The sequence below is a fragment of the Lynx rufus genome, unplaced genomic scaffold (genome assembly GCF_022079265.1).
Source record: "Lynx rufus isolate CCGP_SWC_20201006 ecotype Redwood Valley unplaced genomic scaffold, mLynRuf1.p SCAF_7, whole genome shotgun sequence".
Classification (NCBI taxonomy): Eukaryota; Metazoa; Chordata; class Mammalia; order Carnivora; family Felidae; genus Lynx; species Lynx rufus.
Window position 1 is genome coordinate 127,441,299 of NW_025814889.1, and position 19,152 is coordinate 127,460,450.

Sequence of the window (19,152 nt, forward strand, 5' to 3'; positions counted from 1 at the left end):
CCCTTCCCGAGAAAGCAACAGTCCTGCTCTCGGTGGCCTCATTAAGTGGGATTCTATTTTCACAGCACTCATTTCGAGAACATTCTTATTTGCTGTTCCAGGCTCTCAGAGAGATGCCCAAGGGGCTCTGCTGATAGAATGGCTCTGGGCATGACAGAGATGGGGAGATGCTGAAATGAATAGCAGCTTTGTTTATTTGGCGCTGGAGCAGGCGAGAGGAGCTATATTAAAAAAGTAAATAAAGTTCCCCTTCTCTCCACAAGAAAAAAACAGTCCGGCTGCATGGCCAGCCACACAATTTCCCTCACAGAACAGAACAAATGTGAGTAGATGGAGTTTAACTTTGGGAGAAGAAATTTAAAAAAAAAATGAAATAATTATGGGGTGGGCGTGGGATAGAGCTTGAAAATGAGTAAGATCAAGAAGCATCTGAGATGTCTAATTAAAGAGCCAAAAATAAAAAGCAGCAACAGACTGGGTATGGGTCTAGTGATATATATACACCCACTAAGGCATACACACACACACACACACACACACACACACAGAGGGTTCTAAAATACGACTGGCTCCCCTCTCCGCAGACTTGACCTGCGTTTCCTTCCTATGGGGGAGAGGAGATAGTAATAATTGGTAAGAGTGACGTTTTCTGAGCACTCAGTGTGTGCTCAGCTCAGTGTGGAGTGGAATGTGCGTACAATCACAGACAGCATCACCTTCCCACTGACTTAGCTTTTCTGGGCTTCAGTCTTCCCTCCTGCAAAATGAAGATAATCAGACTGCCCACCTCATGGAGCTGTCGTGATAATCACACAAGACATGCAAATAAAACACAGGGCCTGGCACTCGTGAGGGCTCAATGAATGGTGTGAGGCCATTCTTACCCTTATTCTTTTCCATAGGTACCTCCAACTCAAAATGTTGAAAACTGAGCTCATCCTTCCCGAATTTGCATTTCAGTGGATGGAATCATCATATTCTCCATTATCCTCTCCGGCCCAGCATCCACTCTCTGGACATTCTTCCAAATCTGCTTTCCCATTTCTCTTGCCTACATCCGTATTTCATGCCTCACTGCCTCAGTTCCCGCCTGGGTTCAGCCCCTAATTTCTTCTCTGCACCTGCTACAGTTTATTCCTAATGGATCCCAGGGGCACTGATCTCCCCCTCTTCACCCCCACTCCTCTCTGGTCTCACACTGCTGCCTTACAAATCCAAACATGCCCATTGTCTGCTTACAGCCCACCAGTGGTGCACGCTTTCAGCTGGAAGATAAAGTGCAAATTCTAGAGTGCAGCAGAAAGTACATCTAGGGTCTGGCCCTATCTCCTCCCCAGCCTCACCTACTCTTCCAGCCCAGAGCTCTGGAATACTGGCCTTTGCATTAGCATCACCTGGGATCAAAAATTGCCAGTGCCTGGGCCCTATGCCAGCCAATCATGGCAGAGTCTCTGGGAGTGGGCCCCAAGCAAGGGTATAATTTCAGAGCTTCCTGGGTGCTTCCAAGGCACTGTTAAGCCTGGCGACCACTGTCCCCACCATACCTGGCAGCTTGTGATGCTTTCCTGGGCATCACACCTTTGTGTGTGTGGGTCCTGCTGCCTGGAATGTGTGCGTTTCTCAGCCTTATCCACCTGCTGTATGTGTCCTTATTGTTTGAGACACAACATAGCTCCTGCCTCATGGAAGTTTTCTTGGTACCCCATGAAGGTGCTCCCACTCCCACTGACATTTCCCTCAATCACAACTTAATTATTCATCAGCTGGCTGTCATCTCTATCAGAAAGGGAGATTCCTGAAGGGGGTCCATGTTTATTTGTTGCCTCAGCACAGTGCCTACACACGCCTGGTTTTTAGGACAAATGAGTAGATCAATGAAATTTCCCCCTACATCATTGTTCAGTTTTATCTGGACTCCCTCCTTAGCACTTGGCTGGTATTTCTGCTGTAGGGTTTACTTCATTCAGCTTGGATTGTAGTCAGCTGTCTACATGACCTTCCACCACCTCTCCCCAATTCTCTGGACTTATTTCCTGTCACTTGTCACCTCAAGCACTCACTCCAGCCCCATTAGCCCTCTGCCCATTCTTGGACTACACAGAGGCCCTGCCTCAGGGCTTTTGCACGTGCTCTTCTCTTGCTGTTATGCTCTTCTCTCATACATCCACATAGCTCATTCTTTCCTTCCTCTACATGTCAACTCACAGAAAGGCTTCTCTAATAATACCACCATCATGCTCATCTTGTTTCTTTTGTCTTCAGAGTCCTTCTCATCACCTGATGTGTCTTAGTTTTGTTTCTTCTTTTATTGTCTGCCTCCCACCATAGGATGTAAGCTTCATGAGGACAGGGACTTTGGGATGTTCATTACTGCATCTCCAGTGTCCAGAATAGTCCTAGGCATGTAGAAAGCACTCAATAAATGTTTCTTGAATAAATGAATGAATAAACATGCTGAGCTTTCCAGTGACTGAGGGCTTGTCAAACTGTGGGTTGAAATGGGTTATGAATTTAATGGGTCACAAACAACATTTTAAAAAATGAAATGGGGTGCACCTGGGAGTCTCAATCAGTTGAGTGTCCAACTCCGGCTCAGGTCATGATCTCACAGTGTGTGAGTTTGAGCCCCACATTGGGCTCACTGCTGTCAGCACAGAGCCCGCTTTGGATACTCTGTCCCCTCTCTCTCTGCCCCTTCCCTGCTCACACTCTCTCAAAAAAAAAATTAAAAAATGAAATAGACTGGAACAATATGTATCAGAATGCCTTGCACATAGAGCAAGTTTTATTCTTTCAAATTTATTGCAATATATGTTTAATATCTGGGAATCAGTAGGCAAGACAAAATCTACTACTTACTATGTTTTGCTATACAAATTTTTGGAAAAGCATTGCATTAGACCAGGAATTGGCAAACATTTTCTATGAAGAGTACAATGGGAAATATTTTAGGCTTTGCAGACCATAAAAACTATTCAACTCTGATGTTGTAGTATGAAAGCAGCCATAGACAATATGTACACAAGTAGGCAGGGCTATGTTCCAATAAAACTTTATTGAAAAGACCAGGTCAGGGGTTGGGTTTGGCTTGTGGGTGGTAGTTTGCCAAGCCCTGCATTAGACTGTAGTCTAGTGTGAGCCTATGTGTTTTGTGTATAAATTCCCTACATTCAGAAGCCAAGTCTTTTTCATCTTGGGTCTTTTTTTTTTTTTTTTAAGTTTATTCATTTCATTTTGAGAAAGAAAGAGAGAGAGCAGGGGAGGAGCAGAGAGAGGGAGAGAGAGAGAATCCCAAGCAGGCTCTGCACCATCAGCATGAAGTCCGATGTGGGGCTTGAACTCACAAGCCGTGAGTTCATGACCTAAGCCAAAACCAAGAGTCAGACACTTAACCGACTGAGCTAACCAAGTGCCCCACACCCCAGGGTCTTTTTAAAAAATTTATTTGTTTTAAGATTTTTATTTATTTTATTAAAAAAATTTAATCCCAGTGTAGTTAACATACAAGGTTATTTTAGTTTCATCTCTGGATCTTAACCAAGAGTCGTTCATCCCAGAATCTAGCCCACTCTTTGCACATAACACACGTTCGTAAATATTTGCCAGAATATTCAATAAACATTTATGGAGTCCCCAACTCAGAATGGCTGAGTACCAAATCCATTAGCATTTGTTGAATGAATACAAGAGCCCTTGGCCTCAAGTTTTTGAAAGCCTCTGCCCCTCCTCCAATCCTTCTGAAGGCTGAGACCCAGGGCCCAAAGGATGTCCTCGCCCCAGCTGGCTTGGGTCATGTGTTGCCAGGGGTCAGAAGGAGTGGTGGGAAGTGATGAGAACAAGTGATGGGCTGTTTAGGCAACTGCCTAATTATTCTGCTTATCAGTTGGCTGGTCCCTTTCCTTTACTCTTCCCCGTAATAAATCAAAACTCCTTCTGTTGTTCTCGAGTTCCCAGGTCACTGATTCTTTGGCCTGCATGTTTATAAAGTAACAGTGTGACCGTGAGATTGAGTGGAAGGGAAGGGAGGCAACTGACAAGTGTCAGCTCTGAAGGGCACACCTCAGCTTCCCAGGCTCTCGTGCATTGCACAGGGTGAAGGCAGGGACTTGCCGCTGTCCAGGGCTTCGGCCTCGGCCGGGAGGGGAGGTGGAGTCCGTGGGTGCACCTGGCAAGTTTATAATCCAGCAGGGGAAGCTGATTTGGTTCAGATTTTAAGAGGACCTGGAACAGGAGCCTGCAAACCACAGCCTGAGGGCTACTGCCAATTTTTTGTGCGGCCCCCGAATATAGGACAGTTTTTAAGTGGTTGAGGAAAAAAATCAAAAGAAGTATGATATTCTATGACACGTGAAAATGACATAAAATTGAAATTTCAGTGTCCATAAATAAAGTTGGATTGGAGCACGGCCATGCTCATTCATTTCCGTATTGTTTAGGGCCGGTTTCGTACTACAAGCGCAGAGGGGAGTAGTCACAACGGACCATATGGCCTGAAAGCCTAAAATATTTACCATCTGGCTCTGTATGGAAAAAGTTTGCTGAGCCCTGACTAGCTTGACTAGTTGACACAGACTAGCAGCACTGGTATCACCTGGGAGCTTGTTAGACTCCCGGACAGGCCCCACCCAAGCCTAGTGAATCAGAATCTGCATTTTAGTAAGGTCCCTAAGTGATCTGTAAGCAGCTGGAAATGTAGGAAGCATTTAGGTGCTAGTGGAAGTGAATCGATATCTTAAGTATCTATGCATATTTTTTTTTTCTTGAGAGAGAGAGAAAGAGAGAGAGAAAGTGCAAGTGAGGGAGAGGGGGAGAGAGAATATTAAGTGGGCTCTCTGCCCAGCACAGAGCCTGATGCAGAGCCTGACTCAGAGCCCGACATAGGACTCGATCTCACAACTGTGAGATCATGACCTGAGCTGAAATCAAGAGTCAGATGCTTAACAGACTGAGCCACCCAGGCGCCCCAAGTATCTACAAATTTTACAAGTGCTTTATCTCAAGCAGTCAGCAGGGGAATCCCTCACCCACTAGGGAGATATATATTAAGGTCATTTTACAGAAAAGAAATCAAAGACTCCAAGTGAAGTGTTCAACCAAAGTTATATACCTAGGCTGAACTGGGATGAACTTCTGGGTCCACTGCATAACCTGTGGCCTTAACTATTAGGCTCCATGGCCCCCAGTGAAGAGAGGGCAAGAGCCCACTCACCATCGGAAGTTGGAGGCACCCAACTGGTGCCCCACGGTGTTCAGTGGCCAACTGATAAGTTTTATTTGGCCTACATGGTGTTTCAAATATTTGAAAATTACTTGCCAATATTTTAAAATCAAAGGAATTCATATCAGAGACCCAGAGAATTAGAATCAGATGATCAGGTTGCCCTGGCTGCATGGTATCTCAGGGCTTTCCCGCTGGGGCTGAATTGTGATTGCTCATGCAGGTTGGCCTGGCCTTTCTGGGTCATTACAGTCCCCAGCTGGGCTCTTGACTCATTCTGGTGACTGCCAGTGGGCATCAGAGTTTGCATCCTCTGGGTATACAGAGCTGCACTGACCACTGAGCATCTTGTTAAAATGCTGCATCTGATTCAGCAGGTCTGAGGACAGGCCTGTGTTCTGTTTTTAAGGGGCTCCCAAGTGATGCTGAAGCTGCCAGTCCTTCCAGAGAGTCCACTGTGAGTAGCTGGGCTGTTGAGGAGCTCAGGCCTGACTTCAGGGCTACACTCACTTGGCCTATCAGCCAGAGCATCTGGACAGGTGCTCTCGCTTCTGCTCCCTTGTCCCTTAGGGTGGCAGGAACCCCTCGGCCCTTTTCCTCAGTTGCCAGCAGCCTCTGCTCTTGACTCCACTGATTCCTCTAACGACAATCATTTCCTACAAGTATCACGACACGAAAAGGCATGAAGAGCATTCACAGTCCCACCACGCTGCCTCCTTAGTAGCATCTTCTGGCCTTGATCCTGGAATATGGGGTGTTGGTGTGAAGGTTTCTTGGAACTGGAGGCCAGGAGTTGAGGTAAGAGGATACGGTCTGCCAATAGCATCTCATTTGTCTGCAGGCTGTCAGAGACTGCTGAAAATTGTGTTTAAGATGCCTGCTCACTCTGCCCCAAACACACACACACACACACACACACACACACACACACACACGCACACACACACACACAGGTGCACACTCCAAAATGTACTAAGCTCACTGTTTACACCCTTCGCTTGCTTTCCCTCACAAACAGCCCTGCTATTGCCACCTGTCAGCAGCAATGCCGGCTGCCCCTAAACGGACCTACTTCCAAGAAGGCAGAGGTGTGGCTGGTTTCACCTCCAGGAAGCTGGGTGGGAGACTGCCCTGTGCCACAGCTTCAGGGAGGTAGGCAGCCTCCGCTTGCCTCAAGACATTGCTTGTCTTGCCTGCGATACTAAGAATAGGTTGCACCTGCACATTTTGGCTGAGGGAGGCCTCAGTGGATGCGTAGGCTGTTCTCCCAGTGGAACTGTCTGGAGGCAGTGTCCTCTTGGCCTGGGTGCCAGGAACAGTGGAAAGAATATGCAGCCTTCGCAGCATGCTGGGTGCGACCTTGTGCAAACAATTTTGCCTCCTTGATCTCTGCTTGTCTCATCTGAAAAATGGGTATCATGGTAGCATTATCCACCTCAAAGGACTGCTGGAGCCTGAACAGGCCTCCATTGTGGATGTATTTTATAAATTGTATGTGACCGTCTGATGCTGGGGGAAAAGTAAGGAGCAAGTAATCAGACTGTGGTAAATTATACAGAGCATTCCCCACCTCAACAGGCAGCATGTGCGCCCTCCTCTTTCTGAGGGGCTCCTCAGGTGATGACTTCTCTGATCTTTGTTACATACAATATCAAGATGGGTCAATGGACAATGGTCAATGGACCAGGAAAACAGAGAAGAGAAAAAAAAAGAAATCTTACTGCTTCTCAGTGTTTGCCAGTCCAAAAATATTCTGCTTTTTCATGGAGGAGTTGTATGGTGAGTGCATACGAGAACAGATAATTGATTCTTTCCAGATGAATCTGTTCCTGGGCCTTTGTCCCTCTTGACAAAATGGGTCTTGTAGGTGGTAGGGGTGCACGCTGTCTTTAAAACACAGTCCTGGTAATAGTAATAGTTTTCTTTTTCTCCTTCTCATTGTCTTGCATCAGTGTCCTTGGTCTTGGCTTTGGGCCTGGGGTGAGATCAGTCCACCAGACAAGAGCAGTTCATATGAAAAGGTCAGTGCTGGTCTCCAAGGTACTGACATGTTTTTTGGGTGGAGCCCTGTGAAATTCTTTATAAATCAACTCTCCAATTAAGTTGGCGGGTCGCCTTATCAAAGGGAAGAGATGATTCCACCAGCGTGTTCCCAACTGTCCCAGGCAGCCTGGAGGAAAGGGCTGAAGGGCCTGCTGACCTTGATTCGAATCCTGCTTTCACCACTTAACAGTGACCTTGGGCAAAACAACTCTTGGAAACTCTGCAAAGCTGGGATCAGAAATACTTCTCAGGGTGCCTCTGGGGATCAGAGGAGATGTTAAAGGCACATAACTTGGCTCAGGGGCACTTGGAATTGTTAATACCCCCTCTCTCGTCCTTGTCCATCCTCACGCCTAGTCAGTTATGAGTGATCCCAGAGAAATCGCATAATCTGATCAAGGTCACAATGCTGGCAAATGGCAGAGTCAAGATGAGAACCCAAGGGAGTCCAAGTTCAAAGCCCATACTCTCCCTTGCGTACCTTCCCATCTCATGTTTATATGAGGCTTCTTACTTTTTAATGCTTTTACTCACTAGCTCTTCCAAGTGATGGGGTGAGGAAAATCAGGACTATTTCACGTATTTGACACACAGCACTTATGTGTTTCAACAACTTGCCCAGGTGGATGCTGCTGGCCTCAGAAATGCGGGCTGACTGGAGGACCCAGGCCAACTAAGAGCAATTCAGGGATGTGGGAATTGGCAGGGGAAATGCCACCAGTAGAGATCTAAGCCTTAAGCCCTCATGAGAAAAATGAGTTGATAACCCAGGTGACTTTGCCTTCAACATGACAAACGTCAGGGTAGACAGAGTCATAAAATGGCTGTTTTAGTTTGCTTCTGTTTGTGCTCAGAATCTTGGCATTTTGGCATCCAAAAGAAGAAAGAGACCTTTAGGACTCTACAGAATATATATGTATGTGTGTGTGATACACACACGTATGTACAAATACTATGTGCGCGCACACACACACACACACACACACACACACGGGCACGCAGAGTTGAACCTCATTATTTGTGGTAGTTATGTTCTATAACATTGCAGCAAATACTGATTTAGTGAATACTGAACTATCGCTCCTAGGGGACATACAGGGTTCCTGAAAGCCTCTGGTCACAAGCCTTTTCATCAACTGATCAATACATAGCCTTGTTTTATGTGTGTTTCTGTTTAAAACCATCTTATTTAACATATATTGTGGATTTATTAACACTGAGCTAGTAGCCAACAGCATTATAACTCGTGCCTGAACAAAACTTACCTAACACATACTTTTTCTTTTCCCCCAATAAGAATCATCACAGCTTTCTTGAACTTAGGACTTCTTGCACTAGACAGCACTTCAGCCCTACACTTGTGTGTGTGTGGGGGGGAGGTATTTTAAACAATGAAATCACTATGAAAAAGTGTAAGAATGTGTAAGCGTGGCTCCAAATAGATGGAGAAGAGGACATTTGTGTACAGTACCAGAACTGAAATAAGGCAGAGTGTTGCCTTGTTTGAGCTCATTATTTGCTGCTCTGCACATGTCTGTGAATGACCATGAAAGTGCCATGATAACTGATTTTGGGATTACAAATAAATTTTAGGGAGTGGGTGAATTTGTACACATGGAATGCATGAATAATGAGAATGGCGGTATATATTGTGCTTGTCGAGAGGACAACCTCATGCCGGAGGCTGTGAGAAGGAGCTCAGTGCTTGAGATTTTTATTCATGTGTAAAGGACTGACAGACCCTCTGCTAAGGGCCCATTTTGCTCAAGAGTAGCAGAGAATAAATGAAGCCAGTGGCTGTCTCAAGGGAGTGGCAGGGTAGGTAAGAGAGGACATGGGGGAGGTGGGAGTTGACAGAGAGGACAGTGCAGTGGGTGAGGGTCCCTCCCTGTCCCCCTTCATAGTCAGGCAGGGACCTTGAACACTCCTTCCCTGGAACACCTTGCTGGCTGGCTCCCTTCCCCTGCTCACACCCACTTTGGCTTCTCCTGAGCTCTCTGGCAGTCTCCCAGGTGCTGGGGAACCTTCTGGTTTCTTAACTGTTCCCCTGGGTTCCATTTGTCCATTTGCTCATTTTCTAGCCTCCTTCTCCGGACAGTGTTATTGGCCCACTACTCCTACTTGAAAAGTGGATGGTACTGGGGGAAGCTTACTGAGTGAGTCAGCCCAAGAGATGATACCAGAGTCCTGGTTGTTCAGAGCTGCAGACAGTAGCAGCCGTAGCCAAGAGGGGTGTGCAAGCCGCCTGGCTTCTGGGAGCCTCAAGTTTAGGAGCTGCCACCTCGATCCTCCAGACCAGATAGATGCAGGGACACCTCAACCCTGTCACTCCCCACTCCAGAATGAGAAGGACAGCAAACTCTGTATACACTGGGGAAGTGTTAGAATATCTGGGCTTATTAGCCTATGACCTTGTCAATGTCCTTCACCTCTGTGAACTCAGGTGCTAGAACCAGACTGGGCTTGTACCCCAACTCCACCACTTACTTCCCATGCCTCAGTTTCCTCATCTGTAAAGTGGGGATACCAACTGTACCTACCTCATAGGGTAGTTTTAAAGACTACAGTCAATAAGTGAATATATAAGAAGCACTTAGAACAGTGCCTGCACAGAGTAAACTCTATAAAGCATTAGCTTTTATCATTACTGTGGTTATTAGGTTACTGTTGTTATTACTGTTCTTACCTCTAAAGATAAGGAACAGGCTCAAAGAATCTCAAAGGTCTTTCTTTCCCCTTCCTGTTCTGTTCTTGGGGATGCTCTCTCACTGTGTGGCCTTGAGCAAGAGGCTTCTCCTCTTTGGGGCCCCACATTTGTATCTTCTGGATGAGGTGTCAGGACTCAAGCCGTGGGAGTCTGTGACTTTATGAAATGAGGGTAAGGCAAGTCCCAGGGTGGAGTTAGCTTGTCAGTTTGGCCTCTCCAGGGGATGTTGCCGAGATAAGCAGTTAAGTAATCAGAATAACAGTTTATATTTGTAGTGGGTTTTAAAAGTTCCTATCGCCTGAGTGTTTATCAGGCACCCTCCCAAGGCTTGATTGGTTTATTTTATCCTCATTATAACTCCAGGAGGGCGATATTGTCCCCATACTGGAGATGGGAAAATTGAGGTACAGAGATATTGAACACATCCCCAAGGACACACAGTTAGGAAACGGTAAATCTCGACCCAAACCCAAAACCCTGATTCCAGATTCTATAAACTTTACCCCCACATTATACTGGCAGTTGGCCTTGAAGTTGACTTCTAATCCTCTGACAGTAACCACCGATTCTCATCATTGGAAGGTATGTAGGAATCATCTCAAGGTGTTTTAACCTTTGGAAGGGTGAGAAGCTGAAAGAAACTATGGACCCCTTCCCACCCAGAAAGTTCATACCATATCTGCACACAAACATATACACAGATCTGACTCAATTTCAGGGGTTTCAAACATCTCACATGATGTTTAAATTCTCTTGGAACCTCCCAGTAAGTATTCATCCTTGCTCCGACTCTGCATTGATTGGGACCTCTTACCTAAAGGACCGTCCATTTCATTAATGTTCACAAAGCTGTGTCATCGACACAGTTGACATTTGTTTGTTTCCTCCTAACTTTGATCCCAGTTTCGAATTGGTCCCATCCATCTTCCCATGACAATTCTCCACATTTCTGAAGATGCTGGCGACACTGTCTCTAGTGCTTCCAGGCTAGATGCCCCTTGCCTTCACCGCTGAGTGCATTTCCTCCCAGGACACACTCATTCGTCAGCGGCTCTCTCAAACATCCAGAATGGATGTACAGCCCAGAACCCAATACAATCTTCTGGCCATGGACTGACCAGGGCAGTGCAGGACTCTCCCTTTGTTCTGGGTATCAGGTCTCCATTAATAGGTCCTAAGAGTGGATTACAATGTTTAAACCTTACTTTACTTTGAAATACACCACATATACACAGAACAAAAGCAACAGTTCAACAAGCTATCACAAAGCACACATCCACATAACCATCACTCAAGTCAAGGCCCTGAAGTTTGCCCACTCTTGCCTCATCCCCAATACCACTCATTCATCCTCCACAAAGGTAACTTCTACTCTTTTATGGTAATAATTTTCTTAAAAAATTTAAAATCTAAATATGTGCCCCATTTAACACTACAGTTTAGTTTCCCTGGTTTTTGAATTTTATATAAATGGAAGGATGTAAATAGTCATTCTTTTGTATCTGACTTATTTCACTCAATGAAATAAGCATGTGAGATATATGCGTGCTGTTATATATAGTTGTAGTTCATTCATTCTCATTGCTGGTAGCTTTCTATTTGTCTGAATATACTTTAATTTATTTATCTAATCTATTATGAATGGATGCATGGGCTGTGCCCGGGTTTTGGCAATTATGAACAAGCTGTTGTAAACACTGGTGTATACATGCATGCATTTAAGCTGGCTATCCCTAAAAGAAGAACTTTTACGTAACTTCTCAGTGAGTGATATCAACCCGTACTCCAAAGCAGTTGTACAGATTCACCCTTTCAGTAGCTGTGTGTGTATGCTCCAATTCTCCCATGTCCTTGCCAACACTTAGCATTATTAATCTTTTTAACTTTAGCTATTCTGGTGGTCATTCAATGGCATCTTACTGCGGTTTTAGTTTGCATTTCCCTAATGACTAATGAGGGTGAGCCCGTTTTCATCTATTTATTGTCCATTTATGGATTAGAGGCTTTGGCAACTCCTTACTGATCTGACTCATACCGAAATTACAGCCAAATGAAATAGAGTCCCTGACAGATGATGCTGGTTACTCTTACCTCCTTTATTGACTTCATTTGGATTTTGGGTCCCCAGAGCAGGTCTGAACATTCTTTTTTTTTTTTTTTTTTAATTTTTAATGTTTAAGTAATCTCTACACCCAACATGGGGCTCGAACTCATGATCCTGAGATGAAGAGTTATATGCTTTACTGACTGAACCAGCCAGACACCCCTCAACATTCTTTTTTAAATTTTTAAAAAAATTTTTTTTCAACGTTTTTTATTTATTTTTGGGACAGAGAGAGACAGAGCATGAACGGGGGAGGGGCAGAGAGAGAGGGAGACACAGAATCGGAAACAGGCTCCAGGCTCCGAGCCATCGGCCCAGAGCCTGACGCGGGGCTCGAACTCACGGACCGCGAGATTGTGACCTGGCTGAAGTCGGACGCTTAACCGACTGCGCCACCCAGGCGCCCCACCCCTAAACATTCTTAATACTCATGACAGCTACAATTTATTGAGTCCCACTGTGTTCCAAGGCACTGAGCTGTGTGCTTGACATGCATAACATCTCCTAATCCTCACAACCAGTTTATAAGGTTGCTACTGTTATTATCTTCATTATACATATGAAGAAACTAAGGTGGGGGAGGCTAAGTAACCTACCTAAGGTCTCATAACAAGGTGTGTAACCTAGATTCACATCAATACCCTTAGCCACTATAACATGTGGCCTCCCAAACATGGAAACGTTTGGCTACGTTAAAAAATAACTTAAAAAAATGCTGAAAAACTGAATAATAAAACGGGCATGGAACTGTCAAATGGAGAAGAATAATTGCAAAGTATGAGAAAGATTAAGGTACTGAGTAAGTAAAGAGTTCTTACAAATTAACAAAAGGACACAATACAAAAAATGGTCAAAGGTTTCTGGGGTCAAGTACGTCTGGGAAATTCAGCACGCCTTTCATGTTCTTTTACCACAACAATGTATATAAGCAAATTTATGACTCTTAAGTTCCACACTAAAAACTTACTTTAACACAGCATTTTCCAAGCCTATTTGACCAAAATAGGCTTTAACATCTGAATAATTATAATTCTTTGGAACAGACTTTGAAGCATGTTGAACTCTGTAATAACCACTGCTTCCTCTGGTTTCTGGACTGGTAAAGCTTTCAACAAAGGAAATGAAATTAGTTTTGTCCAGGGTTTCTCAACCTTGACACTATTGACATTTTGGGTTGTGTAATTCTTTGTTGTGGGCTTGTCTTAGGCGTTGTGGGATGTTCAGCAGCATCTCTGGTCTCTACTCAGTAGATGCCAGATGACAGTAGTACCATTCCCCCCCCCCCCCCGCCCCTGCTCCCAGTTGTGACAACCAAAAGTGCCCCTTGGGAGCCAGGATTCCCCTCCCCCATAAGAACCACTGGTCTGGCCTGATTTCTAAAGAATTCAGGGTGCTCCCCATGATTACCTCCTACCTGAGTGCTCCCCAGACTGCATAGCATTTCACTACCTGTTGATTTCTGTGCCTTGTGACAGCCTCTATTCTTTGTAAGAGAGTACCAGTCCATCTCTTGTCTTGTTTGTTAGAACTCCCTATACTTCCGTGCACAGCAAACCACGTACAGTTCCCCAGGCAGGGGACTTCTTTCCACCTTTCCATCCTCTAGGTGGAATTAAGCTCTCTTCTTCAATCTCCATACTCACTGCACACCCTTCTATCAGACTCGCAACACACATTTTACCTATTGAGGTGCCTGTCTCCCCAGTTCCTTGACAGCAGAAACTAGGTCCTGTCCATCTTCCGACTCTCAGCACTGAGGAGGTGCTAATCAATATATACGATCAAAGGAGCAAAATATAATTGAAGATGGGTCAGTGGGGACCTAGGTGGATTTCCAACAACACTGAGTCCATTGGTAACCTCTTTACCAGTTTCCTCTTAGGAACGTTCTCCTTGCTGGTCTCCAGGAAGACAATCTTCTTCCTTGAGAGAAGTCAAACTACCACAGAAGGTACCAATTTTGTGTTTCTCCCTCTCAGACATGAATATGACATCATCTGCTCAGTCGGCATGTCCAGGCCTTTCCCGATAGTTTTCTCATTCCAAACTGAAGGAGAAAAGCCCTTTTCCCTTGATGTCAGCACTTCTGCAAACCCTGGTTTATTCTAGCTGGTGGCACTTTTTATCCTTGGATATGTATGCATCTTCCTTTCCATGTTTTGGGAATCCCTTTGGGCCTGAGTTTCTCAGAGCACCCCTTCCCCCAAGCATTGAATCAGTGTCTTTAAGTATTTCCTGTCTGGGATTATTTGAAGTCTTAGAAACAAAATTTAATTCTTGGGAAGTCTCTAACTCTACCAGAATTGTCCAAGATGGTGGCAGTGGGCAGAAAGAAAGGGACGGGTTTGAGAAACTTTAACAATGGCAAATGACAAGACTTGACAAACGTTTGGAAATGGAGGAGGGAGATGACTCCAAGATTTCTGTTCTGAGACAACAGAGGGGCTGGCAATTCCTGCTGCAGAGACGGCCCCAGGAGGAAGAGGAGGAGGAGGAAGAGGGGAAAGACCAGGACAGGGAGCACACTGCCGGGACAGTTAGAGCCTGAGGTTTCCACGGGAGACAAGGTGGGGATGGAGTGGAGGGAACTGGATATAAGAGCTTGGGCTCTGGCTGGGAAATGGGATGGAGGACTTGGCATACAGGTGGCCGCAGAAGCTGAGAGAGCAGACGAGCACTTAGATCGCGTGTGCTGCGGGCACAGACACATTAAAGATAGTGCAGCAAGAAAACGACATGAAGGAGACTGTGAGGGGTAGTTGGAGATAGAGGGGCATGGGTCAGAGGCCACTGGAGAAGGAGTTTTGGGACAGAAGGGGTGGCCAGCAGCTTTAAGTGATACAGGGAGGTCAGCTCTTATATGGACAGAACAGTGCCCGCTGACTCAGCAGCAGAGGGTCACTGAGCACTATGGTGAGGGCAGTCTCAGTGGAGTGGAGGGGCTCTAGCCAGTGGCAGGGGTGCAGGAGGGCAGGTGTCTAAAGAGGGAGTCACTCATCTATCCACTTGCCCAAAAAGCTGAGGGGCCACTGGGCACCAGGGGCCATGTTGGGCCCTGGGAGATGGTAGTGGACACATAGGCAATATCCCTGCGCTCATGGTGTGTATTTTCAGGAAGATGTAGTATTTTATTTTATTTAAAAATATGTAAAAAATTGTTTTTTACATTTTATTAATTTTTGAGAGAGAGAGAGAGAGAGACAGAGCACAAGTAGGGGAGGGGCAGAGAGAGAGGGAGACACAGAATCCGAAGCAGGCTCCAGGCTCCGAGCTGTCAGCACAGAGCCCGACGCGGGGCCCGAACCCACGAACTGTGAGATCATGACCTGAGCCGATGTCAGTTGCTTAACTGACTGAGCCACCCAGGCGCCCTGGAAGATGTAGTATTTTAGAAGGAGGACTCATTTTAAGGATGGTTGTTAGGATCATTGCCATTTGACAGAGAAGGGCCAAGAGAGGTCAGATGGCAACTGGTACAAGTTCACACCAATGTCAGAGCCGTGGGTCAGGCCCTGACCCATCTGGCCCTTCGCACTCTTTGCTGCCTGAAGGAGGTGGACTTTAGGTGGGAACAGATGGCACAGAAGACATAATAGGGTGGAAAAGAACAAAGGTACCAGGTGCAGGATTATTGATGGCTGGGCCGGGCCCACCCAGACCAAGATTTGTATTTATTTGAGCCAGAGGCTTGAGAGGTGGCCTGTGGTAGCCCCCACACTTCCCCACATTCCCACCCCTCTTATTTAGGAGAACATCTCCCTTTCCTGTGGGAACCCTGATCCACACAGTTCAAGTGGGGCTGCAAACATCTCCGCATGCACTTGTTAGGCTCAGGAACCCAGGCAAAGCTGACCAGTGTCCCTCCATGGGATTTATACAGAGACGCTGGAAAGAGACAAGGTCCTTTTTCCTCTGGGACAGTGAGCTTGGGGACCAGGGTAGGCCGTCCACAGCCACCTTCACTACCTGAAGTAAATACTAGGCAGAGATAAACAGGGTCAAGAAATACAGGAGACTGAGCTCTGATGGTATCCTTTGGGCTCCTGGATCCAGCTCTGCCTGAACCTATCAAGAACTATCCCAGACTTCCTGGTGGCTTGAACCAATTAATTATCCTTTGCCTCTTGATTTTGAGTTTCTATACTTGCAGCTGAAAGAATCTGACCAATATAGTTTGTCATGCTATGTCAGCTGTGACTGTGTCCAATATATGATTTACTGTTGCAGAAGCTAAGTGATTCCAGGGGTTTCCTCCACGGAGCCATACATATTCGCCTCCTTCTAGGTACTAGCCCTGTAAGTGGCAGGGAGATGACTAAGACATGAGCTTAGAGAGTAGCTGTGGAGATGATGACAGAACAAAGGCATCATCGTCTATAATATGCTTCACATCCATTTCCCCAAATGCACCATCACAGGAAACAATTAAGCTGGCAAATCCAGGTAGGGTTCAGCAGGTACAGGCCGAGCTGGAGAGAGGCTCCAAGCTCAGAGGAAGGTGGGGTGGGGAGGAGGGGGTGCATCCTGCATCCTGGGCTCCTCTAACACTGTTCTGGGTGGCTGAGCTAAGGTGGGGCTGGAGGGGGACAGAGGAAGAGGGTAACAAGTAGTCTGGGGAGGCTGTGTGAATATTAGTGTGAGTATTAAGAGCTGCTTCTCATACCTTTCCCATTCCGGCGTGGGCGTGTCCCAGCTTGACCACCACAGGGAAGTGTGGGGCTGTGAGCTGTAAGAGACCAGAGGAAATCGCTCATTAGCATCCCAAAGCAAGACTCTGGGCACCACCTGTTCTAGAGAAAGATTCAGTCATCTGCTATTACCAGGAATCCTCACAAGAATGCTCTGACAGATGGTCATTCTGCTGCTGCTCAAACACCCTACATGCCAGCGAACTGGGCTTCCAAAGGAAGCTCTGAGTATTTAAAGCCAGCCTGCCTGGGGCACCCACCATTCTGGAGAGACGGTAGGAAGCTTTCAGATCCTGGCTTTACCACTTGTGCAACCACAGACAAGCTCTGCAAGGATCTGTGGCTCAGTTTCCTCATCTGTAAAATGGGGATGATAAGTATCCATCCCATAGGGTTACTGTGAGAATCAAACAAGCTATTACATGGAAATCTTTACATTGTAAGTACTCAGCGAATGAAAGCTTCCTTACTCCATCACGGTTCTGCCTTACGTTATCCTTGAAAAAAACCTTCAAGTATCTGGAAACTCATTCCCTCCCCCAGTCCCTATCCAGGCCACCCTAGCGGGTGTCTTACTAATAGTGGTCATGCCCACATGGGCACACACATTTACTGGCCGCACAGTGCTGGGCGCTGTTCTGAGTGACTGTCCTGTATCATCTCCTTTAGAGAGCCACATTACTTGTCTAGTTGGCTCCCTATAGAATCCTCAGTTCCAAGAACACTGCCTGACCCAGGGAAGGTGCCCAGTCTTCTCAGCAAGACCTATTAGAGGCATACATGCTTCTCCTTATGACACAGAGGAAGACAGGGCACTCCAAACATTAGGTGCTCACCTATCCATACCCGTGGTCACTCTACTGGGAAGTGAGGGCACTAGGTTCAAACCCAGGCTAGGCATCTCCTCCTTCATTCTGTTCCTATGTTGCTTGAGATGTGATTGTTTGGTGTCGGGAAGTCTGTTTGGAGGTATTTGAGGGCAAAGGTCATCCCTTTTAGTTATTTAGTAATAATATCACTCCCCCTACTTGGATCAACCCAGCCAGGGGTGATCATGTTACTCTCTGTGCTGTCTGTTCTGGTGCTGGTCATTCTGTCCTGGCTTGTCTCCTGACAGTGCTGTCCATCCTGACCCTCTGGGTGCCTTGAGAGGAGGAACCTGGCTCTTCTCTCTTGGTGCCCAGAGTCTAGTCTGACCTGGAGGTGAGGCTGTAGGTGCCATGGAAGGGTCCGCTGTGGGTCCCAGAGCCATTCGATGGGCCTCGTCTTATTTTACGCACGCAGGGGCTCCATCAGGCAAGCAGGGGAGGTATGTTTTTTTGAATCACCATTTCACAGGTAGGACACTGAGACTCAAGGTAGGTGCTGGGAAAGGGTGGAATTAGGACCTGAACTTGGGCCTGTCAGACCTCTAAGCCTGATGTGAACTGTTTCCCCTAAGATCTGGCTCAGGGCTTCCTGAAGTAGATGTTGAATAAAAAAATTTCCCTCTTAATTTCGGCTACCATTGATCATATCTTGGTGCCTAGAAAGAACAAATGCATGTTTTTTTTTTTTTTTTTAAAGAGCAATATTTGATTTTGAGTCCAAAAGCAATATGTACTCACTATAAAAAGTTTGGAAAATATAATAAAGTGTTATGTTGTTATTACACAGAAGATAATAAAAATCACCCTCAGACATGTATTATCTGCTGATCTTCTTTTTTATAAATCCATATTTTTTTTTCATTTGCTCTACATTGTGAGTATAGTGAATACCCAATTTTGCTTCCTGTTCCTTCCACTTACTGTTCTGTGATAACCATCTTCCCCGTGGTGATTACTTGATAGTTTAATAGTTACTATAAAATATTTCACAGATGAAAAAAGACTTAGGGAGCAATATCATGGACACCCCCTCACTTAAGAAATAAACCACTGCCCACACAGATGAAGCCCGTGATATGCCTTCTTATCACACTCCCTCCCTCCTGCCCAGAGGTTATAATCATTATACAAATTCTATGTTTATCACTGCCTTGCATTTACTCATATTTTAATTACTACATATGATTCTCAAACAACACACACTCCACAATTTTAAACTTTATGTGTAAGTGGCATCAAAAGAATCTATTCTTGACAACCCTTTTCGCACATTATGTTTGTGAGATTCACGTGTGCCCATCTATCTAGTGTGGATTCATTTTTATTGCTATTTTATGAACACGTTACCATTTGTTCACTTCCTGCTGATGAACGTTTAGGCAATTTCTATTTTTCCAATGATAAATAATAATAGTATAAACATTTGTTTTTTAGTGTTTATTTATTTTTGAGAGAGAGAGAGAGAAAGCAGAGACAGAGGGAGAGAGAGAGAGAATCCCAAGCAGGCTCCGTGCTGTCAGCAC

General features: G+C 45.7%; 1 protein-coding gene across 2 annotated transcripts in view; it reads right to left on the minus strand.

The window, feature by feature from the left end:
* The window catches only part of SYN3 (synapsin III), a 420,649-nt gene that overhangs the window by 54,900 nt on the left and 346,597 nt on the right, over nt 1–19,152 (minus strand). For both annotated transcript variants that reach the window (XM_047066610.1, XM_047066608.1), the window contains exon 6: nt 16,736–16,798. In XM_047066610.1, coding sequence (XP_046922566.1) covers nt 16,736–16,798 — 63 coding nt within the window. The remainder of the gene's footprint in view (nt 1–16,735; nt 16,799–19,152) is intronic.